Source organism: Dinoponera quadriceps, unplaced genomic scaffold (assembly GCF_001313825.1).
Source record: "Dinoponera quadriceps isolate SergipeBrazil2010 unplaced genomic scaffold, ASM131382v1 scaffold1308, whole genome shotgun sequence".
Classification (NCBI taxonomy): Eukaryota; Metazoa; Arthropoda; class Insecta; order Hymenoptera; family Formicidae; genus Dinoponera; species Dinoponera quadriceps.
In genome coordinates this window covers 2,585,709-2,596,196 of record NW_014555613.1, presented here as the reverse complement: position 1 = coordinate 2,596,196, position 10,488 = coordinate 2,585,709, and the positions used below count along the sequence as shown (strand labels likewise).

General features: G+C 37.8%; 2 protein-coding genes across 3 annotated transcripts; one reads left to right on the top strand and one right to left on the bottom strand.

Annotated features, from left to right (window-relative positions):
- Positions 1 to 3,877: 3,877 nt before the first annotated feature.
- Positions 3,878 to 7,088, bottom strand: LOC106744807 (venom serine protease 34-like). Its single transcript, XM_014619845.1, has 8 exons — positions 7,019 to 7,088; positions 5,760 to 5,977; positions 5,319 to 5,537; positions 5,013 to 5,214; positions 4,667 to 4,867; positions 4,382 to 4,533; positions 4,005 to 4,161; positions 3,878 to 3,919 (listed from the first exon to the last, which is right to left on the bottom strand). The coding sequence occupies exons 1-8, from the start codon at positions 7,086 to 7,088 to the stop codon at positions 3,894 to 3,896; spliced, it is 1,245 nt and encodes a 414-aa protein (XP_014475331.1). The 3' UTR covers positions 3,878 to 3,893.
- Positions 7,089 to 7,136: 48 nt separating this feature from the next.
- Positions 7,137 to 10,052, top strand: LOC106744902 (centrosomal protein of 89 kDa). Of its 2 annotated transcripts, XM_014620041.1 has the most exons (7): positions 7,137 to 7,277; positions 7,361 to 7,407; positions 7,499 to 7,757; positions 7,832 to 8,439; positions 8,501 to 8,988; positions 9,082 to 9,334; positions 9,426 to 9,695. In XM_014620041.1, exons 2-7 carry the CDS (start codon positions 7,363 to 7,365, stop codon positions 9,693 to 9,695), a joined length of 1,923 nt encoding a protein of 640 aa, XP_014475527.1. In that variant the 5' UTR covers positions 7,137 to 7,277; positions 7,361 to 7,362. The 2 variants fall into 2 exon arrangements, with proteins under 2 accessions (XP_014475527.1, XP_014475526.1); XM_014620040.1 differs by having other exon boundaries at positions 7,138 to 7,407; positions 9,426 to 10,052.
- Positions 10,053 to 10,488: the final 436 nt, after the last annotated feature.

The following is a 10,488-nucleotide window of genomic DNA, read 5'->3' as shown; positions in this document are numbered from 1 at the left end:
TCGGCAATTTTTGGAGATATTCATTGGATAACTCCGCGAATGTGGACTCCGAAGAAATTCTGAACGAAGGATTCTCCGTAGATTACGCTTTCGAATTGTTAGAATATTATTCTTTAAAGTTGCGTTTGAAAATACATACAGTGTGTACACTATTAGACACCAGCTATACTGAAACCACTCAGGTTGCATTCGGAAACATCACTTTTGGTGCATTTTTGCGTATACAATGTGCGTTTCTGAACGCAACCTATATTGCATGAGATGGAAAAATTGATTCTAAACCGATGAAAATTAGCGGATCGGTAGGTTCTTGGTTATTTTTGAAGAAGCTCACTGATTCACACTGATGTCAGCGCGTTGGCTCATGTTTGCTCGTTGAGTCACTTGGCAAATTCACATTGATGAAAATTATTAGGTATAATCTCAGTCAATCCCATCATTATCAATCGTCGACAGTTTGCACGATAATTCCGCCCTATCGCGAGCTTTTCCTCAGCAAGGGACGCGTACAGTATGAATTTCGAGATCAATTCAGCAGCTCACGTGATAAGTTTTCACCGATACACGACGTACGTTCTATAATTGTTTCGTCCATGCACTCTCTCATTGACCTTCTCACATCGGCTGGATGAAAGTGTTTTTTTTCCGCCTTTGCTTACGTACGTGGTGACGCGCGTTCTGATATTGCCGGTTTGAACTTCGCGGCCTGCTCTGGGGTGGCGAGAGCGGTTTAAACTGACAAACCGGCGTCATCGATCGGATTGTTGTTCCACGGGGGTAGAATAAGTCAGGCGGCTAGACGGCCGCTTCCCACGCGTCACCGTTTGCGTCGTTATCACTCCGATCGAAAGATTCTCTCCGGCATCCTTGTGGCCGTTTAGACAGGATCTCAACCCTCATCCCAGCCACTTCGCGGCTCTCAATCGAGTAGAGGAGCAATTCTTGCCGGGATTATCGCTTGGCGAAAATCCTTCGCGAACTTAGGTCGAAGTATCTCGGATCAGTCGAAGAGAGAGCGAACGAATAAACAAAATGAGGTGAATTTTTACCCACCAAAAACGTATAACGAATAACGTTGAATGAACTTGATTAATCTTGACATCGTGTTCCATTTAAAACTTCGCCACTCTTACACGTCGTACTTTCTGTGTATTTCATCTGTGTGTCTCATTTTTAAGTATGATATATATTACCCCATTTCGCCTTCTCCTTATTTCCTCTCAAGATTCTTGGCAAGCCCATATCGTCGTCGGTATAAGAGGGTTGCGATCACTCTATGACGTCATTCGACGCTATAGTTACTATCTCTAGAAGACGTAACGTTTCGTGGGATCTGGCTGAATGTGCTATATACATATATATGTACGCATTCATATACGGGAACGGGTCAGTCAGTAGCTTCATCGAGTTACGTAACTAGTCGCGTAACCTTTTGACCTTGTTCTCGAGTTTCTCACTAACCGTCGCTCGTAAATCACCGTTTACCGGATTTGCATCGAATGGTATTCGCGGATATACTCATATTTGTGTCAGACGATCTGCGACGGTGCATCTCGCAATGATCTTAACAAGGTAACGTGCCAAATAAACTTTGACCTCAAACGTAGTACGTGCTCTGGTAAAATCGTCTTTAGCGAACGTGGTATGTGACGAAAATTCCTAATCAATTTAAATTTCCTGATTATTATACATTGACAAGTTGTATTCTCTGTTTGTATTTTCTGCGATGATGTTTTGAAAAATTTATTTAACTACGCTGTAACATTAAGTGCAACATTGGCGGCAAGGTTGTATCATCTATCTTTCTTCTTCACCGATACACCTATGTTAATCATGGCACGCCGATACCACCCATAGTGATTGCATAATATCTCGCAAGTGGAAGCAATCTTACGAGTACAAATCAGTTCGGACAGTTCATCGACCGTTGTATCAACCGAAAGCTATATTGAGATGTCTCCTCTGAATTTATAACTCGAATCGCGTCAAAGTAATGTATTACGTGGTAATTTAAAATTTTTATGCGTCGATACGTATAATAATAATTCCAAGCTCCGTCAAGCCTTTCGCGAAGTAGTTCATAATTTTATATTCATAAGTCATTTCAACGCGACTTATTGTGCGCATGCATGCCGTACAAGATACGTAAATGTTTCTCCTAATAATTTGTTCTGGGGATATTTATAGTAATTGTGTTATATAAGGTCTTTAACTCTATATTTACCGTGCGGCGTTGTCACAGATAATTCCAATTCTCGATAGGAAAAAAAGGCTCTCCGAAACGGCGTTATGCAATACGTAACAACGCATGCATGCAATGAGCAACCGTCCTTGTACAATGCATCGTGTTAAATGCGACTGAGCGACGCACGGAAAATACGCGTAATCCTTCTACTTATTTTTGTGCCGTTTGAGCTCTTCATTTTCATCAGTACATTAAAAATATGTTAGAGGCGAAACTCTGTGATGGATGAATCGTTGATCCATCTATGTACAGTGTGAAGATGTGACATGTGGCTGCGCCTTCACTACCTTCCTAACGTCGCACACGGAAGTGGTTATACAAGTCCAGATAATCACCCCGTCTTTACAATTCCCGCTCGGCTTCTTTCTTCTCGTTGCTCTAAAGAATTTTTTTTACCTATTATTCAGGCACCATACATCTCTCCCTCTCGGGGAACAATCGCGAATTGTGCCGAACCCTGAGTGCCCAGAGACGCATTCGTTGGGGTTCTCACGACGAATTATTCGGAATCGTTTGGTACTGATCTCATCGTGTCTTAAATTAATTTCGAAAAATTCGGCGTAAGGCATAAATAGTTGTTCATCGGAAAAATTGTTCATGGTATATAATTCCGTCGTGATGAGAAGAATATCTATTTGCGTATTATTATTATTATTATTATTTTGCTATTATTGAGTCAACAACTGTGTCAAGGATATATTAGCGCGAGGTGTATCGAAAATAAATCAATTTATTTAATAATCAATGTACCGTAGACGAAACCATTATCACTGACTAATACTGACCACAGAATATTCACTTCGCATGCGGCAACATTTATCATGATGTTACCACAAAGTGTAACAGCTTACGAGCGCAAGTTCCGCCGTCCATTCGATCATCTGCCATAAACATTTATCTCGAACGCACATGAATAATACTCGTAAATAAGCGATTTCTTATGTAAGCTAATTCGTAAGAATAAACTCTATCTTATAAGCAATTCTATTTCTAAGTTTCTCTCGGCAGCCGGCTTTATTTTCGCACATACCGCAAAAGTAGCCTTTATTTATCTCGAACTATAAATAAGCGATTTGGTACGTAGCGGATACGGGAAATCAATTTCCGCTCTGACGAGGAATCGGCACCTCTCGGCTGGATTATTAATTGTCGCGAATTCGCAACATTTATTTCATCTCTTTACCTTGGCTAAAGCGCGACGTATATCCTCGCTTGTCTCGGTACGTACGCGCCATGGCAAGTAATTCGATGCACTGTCATATTGGTCAGTGTAAGTGGACGCTTACCATAGATTCCCTCCCATAGACGGCCTAACGTCACATCCTCATTCAGGAACTTATTAATAATGAGACATTGTTTACGAGCCATCAATGTTGATCCTTCTACACCGTGGAAATCGCTATTAAGGACAATGTAAATTCTCACAAGGGTGCACATGCAGTTCCGGTCGCAGCGACCATACATTTCAGCTATCGAACTTAATTTATTTGCTACGCGATATTCATCTTCCGACGATGGTTATAAATAATATGTTTATACACAAATGATGCGGTTATTATGCTCGATAAACGATATTACGATACTTTTTTCTCTGTAAAATAAGAAATTAGAAGTGAATTATTTTATAAAGGCTCCGTTTCTTTTTTCTTTATTCGACTTTGCAATAGTTGGTACCTGTCGGAGAAATATCACAATGTTATAAACAAACGTTCAGTGGTATTAACACGTTGAGAATACATTATACATTTCATATACTTACCCGGTGTTTCACTTAGAATCCAATCGATATAACTGCTGACTCGCGTATTGACTCCTGGTTTATTATTGCCGCAAGCAATCCCGAAACTAATGATACCTACAAGAACTTCTCGCTTCGTCGAAGGATTCTGCCAAAGGACTGGACCACCACTGTCAAACTACGATAAAATGTAGCAAAATATCATACTTTAATGAAGAGATTATGTGTTATAAATATAAGGAGGATTATAAAAAGCCGCAGTCCGATCCAAAATATTTGATTCACTGCGATTTGGTCGATTCATTGAACATAAACTCTTCGATTAGCTGGGAGAAACTGCGATTCGAAAATCACGATTCCATAATGATTTCATAAAAATTTTCTACGAATAATGTTACCTGACAGGCATCTTTTTCCTCTCCATAAGTGCACATCTGGTTAAATGTTATGTTTTCATAAGTTCGACGACAATCTCGATTCGTGATCACGCTCAACATAACTTTTTGCAAAGTGTTTGATTTCATACCTCCGAATTCCACTGTCCCCCAACCTATGTTGTTAAATTGAAAACAATTTATTGTTTGTTCAATTAACATAAAATAAGTAACCAAGAAAGTTCATTAGTTCTAAATAAATCATAATTTAGGAGAAAAATATGCTCGATGCTACGTAAATGTATTCACCCAACAAGTCCACATAACTTCCCACGAAAGAATCCCACCGATGTTGAAATGGGAGACAAGCCGGTCCAACTTCTTCGCTAAAGTTTATAGTAGAATTTACTGTTAGTATAGCTATATCATTTTCCAGCGATGAACTGTTGTAAAGAGGATGTATTTTAAAGTCAGCTACTGTGTAGATTACCGAAGCATTTGTTTCTACACCTGAAAATATTGACAGAATTTCGCGATGTATTATGTGAAAATTATTTCCTCGAACAAAATGCACAAGTATNTATATATATATATATATATATGTATATTCTTATATGAAGTTCTTTATTTCTTCAATATAAAGTATATTTTTTACCCGTAGTAAGATCGTGGTCTCCTACGAGTACTCCCACATCTTCGCTTACGTTTCTATCGGCCACGCAATGTGCGGCAGTTAATACTTGTTTCGGAGACACGATTGATCCTCCACAATATACTTCTCTTCTTTTACGATCGACAAGACCAGCCATCATAGGATATTCGTTCACGCCAGTTTCGTTGCCTCCCACTATCTTCGTCTGTAACGAACAATTAATACCAAAATGAAAAATTTCAGTGAAATTTCTACATGCGCGCACACGTAGCACGAATTGTTTACGAGTCGATTTTAATTAGCGCTTACCGGCTTTTTCCATCCACACTTGCAACTCAAATCCTGATCATCTTCGACCGCTTGTAGTTCACACAGAAATTTGACTCCGGACGACCAAAACGAGGTCGATAATTCAATGGTCATGAATTTTCCAGTCGATTCTATACTGAATGGGTCACTGCCGCAATAAGAGAGAGCCACGGATTTATTCACGTGTATAGTCAATCTTTCAAAGATGCAACTAGGGCTCTGGGAAAAATATTTCGGATATTACCGCAAAAATTCTTTAATTTTAATTAATAGCAAACGATACGTTCTAGTTTTGCTTTGTCAACTTAAAGCACAGTCAAGAAATCAAATTGTGCACAGTGGACACAATACAGAGCACAAATTAAAAAGTATAGTGAATGTAAATGAAGACTACAAGTATTTTTTAATAACATTTTATCTTTTAATAATTACAAATCTTACCTGCGGAATGTCGAAAATCTTGCATGTCAGTTTTACTCGATAATCACTCTCCGCGATCCACCTGCAAGACTGTCGACCTTTGGAAACGTTAGGGTAGTCGGGATTGTACACGTAATAGATAGTACCGATGTTTAAGCGCTGAGAATAGTTGCAATCTTTTTGGAAGAATGCGCTTGACAGTATAAAACATAGCGACAGCCTCAGCGCGAATAGTAAAACTATAAAAGAATAGTTGTTACCCCAATTATTGTAAGTAGTCTTACGTCATCAATTCTATTTGATTATTATTTTTATTTCATGTAAATAGATGGATACTTTTATCGGAATATTTGTTCGGAATAATCGATGAAATGAGATTTTTGTTTTCGTGTCATTGTGGAATCGATTGGAATAACTTGGGAAAATCCATTCGCATTTATGAAGAACCGCATTGCGGTTGTCATCGCATACCGCAAGCCTCCACAAATGTATCGAGACATGCTATAAGACCGAGATAGGCTTAGGCTTGTCGAATCAATATATGAATTTGTTTCGTCAATGTTGAATCAAAGCTGCATATAAATCGTGCAAATTAAAATTTTGGATTTAGCGGAAATAGTCGACATGCCTGACAGAGTAATAATATGGATTATTATTATTATAGAAAAATATCCCCAAAAAAGTCGGTATACAAAACATGTCTTCCCACGATATAATTTTTTAGGCAATTAAATGGAAAACATGAGTGTTATTTTTATAAGCGGCTCAATGTCTTCACGTTTATAAATCGGATATAAATGAGGGAAAATATTTATTATCATAATTACACTTTATTAATAATATTTGTTAAAAATAGCTACTCATATCTCTTCTCAGTTTATAATACCTTTCTGCCCCACGTTGAATGAACTTGAATGAAATGTACACGTTTCTATATATATATGCAGCCTTTCATTGATTCGTGCGACGACGATCGTTCTCGTTAGTTGATTGAATGCCAAGCGGAACAGAAAATAGAATAAATGAGAGACTGCTTGATATAAAATCGCAGTGAAAAGGGAAGAGTCATTTAAAGACTTCAGACGCAATTCTATAAATGTTAATGTAAAAATGTTGTTTATTGTAAAAATTCTTGCTTTTTTCTTTTGTTTAAATTATTAAGGATGTCTAGAATGGGTCAAAACAATTGGCGGTTATGTGTACTTTTATATTATAGTTATTATAATAATTATTTAATTATAAGCATTTATGCATTTACAATTGTACGCTTAGATTTTTACCGGCACTGCTCCTATATGTACAGAACAGATACAGAACGGAAACTATCGCGAGTTTACTGTTAAGTTCCATGTTGCTCCATCTAGCGATGTTCTCTAGTAGCTATTCGTTGCTTGTTACCATGGCGATTAGATCATGGTACTGTACATAATATAAACAATTTTTTGACATTTTAGAGCTTATTAAGCAGGAATAAAAGTGGTGCTATTGATATAAAAGGAAGGGTGCGAAAGAGGAAGAAGAAGAAACAGATCTGAAAATGTTCGTGCAAATAATGTTAGATCACATGCAAATAGTTTTTTAAGATATCACTATATTGTTGTTTGTATTACGTATTTTATCAGCAATGCCAAATCGTGATGATAGCACTGATAAGCGTGCTAAGGGAAAGGTAAATATCATCAAGATTTAATTTTCTTTATAATTTCCAATTCGCACAACTTGCATCTTATTTACTATTATAATTTTTGTTGCAATTATAGAGTAGCAGTCGTAGGAATGTAGAAAAAGACCTGGAGCCAGTACACAAACCGCTATATCGTCATAGACGAGTTCATAAGGTAAAACATAATTCAAGGAATAATGATGCGTCTGGAGAATTGACAGGTAGAAATGGAAATAACGATAGTGCTGTGTTACCTAAGAAAAATAGCAAACGTTGTATCCAAAAAGAGATCGATAAATTAGTTGAAGAAAATAGGATATTAACAATGAGGCTTGAGGGCTCTGATATAGATCCTGGTAAGTTTCAACAAGTAACATAATTTTTATACATGTTTACAAAATACTGAACAGTATTCTGTGATAAATCTTAGAAATTTTTGCGGAGTTGAAGGAAAAAGATATTTTGATGTCAAGAATCTGCAATAAGTATCACAAATTATTGAAGGATCGCGAGGAACTTCAACAAGAATGCGAGAAGTTAAATGTACTGTTGGCAGAACGCGAAGCAGAATACCGTCAACTGCATGTACATCATAAAGAATTTATAGAAGCTCTACAAAAAGCAGAGAAAACAAAGGTCAATCTTCTAACGTTCAATCAAAGATTCAAATCTGAAAACGTTCAGTTAAATGAGGATGTACTGCTTCTTAAGAACGTGATATATCGATTGAACGCAGAATTAGAAAGATATCAGGATAAACTGAGGGAATGTGGGGAGAGTGTTGCAATTAAAGATATCAAGGATATATTAGACTCCAAGGGACAAGCTAACGACATTAATAAGGTATTGGAGTCATGGGGTTCTGTGAATATTCATGTATTAGGCCCGCTTTTAGATGCTTATCAAGAAAGCCTGTCAGAGAAACAGGAACTTATAAATAAATATGAGGAAGACATTGCGAATTTTGGCGTTAGATGTAAGGAAGTTGTTGCGGAGAACGAATCTATGCAAAGCGAAATGGATAAGCTCAGATCGAAGGTATTACAAACGTAGAAAATTGTCGTGTTCTTTACAAATTATTGTAGTAAAAGTTTTCCAGTGTACCAGATATGCAGACGAGATCAAGATGATATCTGAGGACGCTAACCTGCTCAAGGAACTGAATGAATGTTACACAAAACAGACTGCTCACCAAAAGCAAAAAATTCATGAGATTCATTCTCTGTACGAGCAAAAGGTGGAAGCGATGTCGTTCGACAATAATAGGCTTCACGAGGAATGTCTCGCTTCCAAGACCGAGCTAAGTAATCTCCAAGGGAAATATGATGTTCTTCACAAAGAGTATGAAAAGCTACAAAGTGACAATACGAAAACGATGCCTATCGATGTCCATAATGCTGCCGTCGAAGAATGCAAAGAACTGTTTGAGAAACTGAAACGTCAATACGAGACTGAGAAGGAGAAGCTGTCCGCTCGTATTAAAGAATTGGAGGAACTGCATTGTCAGAATAAAACGCAACTGGACGTAGTTACGATGGAGAGAAATCAATTGAAAGTGTCGAATAAAAATTTTGAGAAAAATTTAAAGTAAGTGTTATCGATCTATCACGAATCTCAAATGTGAGCATGAGAATTTAATCAACATAAGACTTACTTACACATAAATCATTTAAATTTCAGACGAATGCAACGGAAATTGGAGCATTTCCAGAAGATCGCGCATTCCGTGCAAGTGTCCCGTGATTCTTTTAAGAAACAATTAAAGAAAACCACTATGTACTGCGAGGAATTGTTTAGCGAATACGAGAGGACGGTCGCCGAGCGGGATAAGCTGGTTTCTCTTTTGCATGAAACAGAAAACGAAAATGCAAGTATTCACTTTCTCGGCGACACTATCACTCAACGAATGGATCACTTGAAGAAGCAATTAAAAGTATGTAATACGATGTATATATATATATATATTTCTTTATTATCAATTTTTTTAAATTCTCAAGTAAATATTATCACATAACCGTCCTCAGGTCGTACACGAGGGTACTAAGCAGCAATTAGAGATGGCGGAGAAAAATATGAAAGTGCAACAGCTCGGAGTGCATCGGATGAAAGACGAATATCACCGAGAACTGCAACGTCTCAAGCATTTGGTGAAGCAAAAGGAGGAGGTGATCGGACGACTGCAGAAAGAGATCGCCACCACTCGTGAGAATTTAGAATTCATTTGGAAAGCCACTGCTACGGATCAGAAAAAAGTTAAGGGAGCGTTGAAAAGTGTGAAGATTCAGCATGTCTAATGTTAGGACAAATTATTTATGACGAAAATGTAAAGTAGATGATACTCTCTTCCAATGCGGCAAAAAAAAAAAAACAACAGCATATAAGTATCGTTGCAAACGCATAATGTTTATTTGGCCTAAGCAATGCGCAAAGAACAAAGCTGATTAACTTAAGAATACCTTGTCGGGACTAAGTAAAAGAAAGCTAGTCATTATTGTATACAAACTTTATAATTTGTTACATATCTCATATGTTATATTTATTGCGACAGTTGTATCGTCTCCTCTCTATTCAATAAACGGAAATAAAACATCAAGGTATCGGCTGCGATTGGTCAGTTCGGCGTTACGCCACAAATTGAAAGCAGCGTCGCTGCACTCGTCACCACACGACCGATCGCCGAGATAATGTATTCAACACGATAATGACATTCCGCGTGGCAAATATGCTCGCGCAAGTTTGCCCGTACAATGCTCGGTGGGAACAACAGATTTATCGGCAGTATCACCGCCTTTATTTAGTGCTGACATCAACCGCGGCCAAAGGTTCTGAAGGCTACCATTTGCGACAGAGTTAACATCGGGGATCGCGCGGGCTGTGACGTGAAAAATGGACGTCCTCGTATATAGGAATGATCTCACATTCCATTAATATTAACATGTAAGGCGCACACGTGAGCTCGTAATCGGTCTATCTCACCTTATGATTGTGCATTTACTCAAGCGCTTTTTTGCTAAATGCGTTTATCCCAGTATGTTTTGCACGTATAATTTGTGGATATAGTACTCACGTTCATCCTGTGATAATATG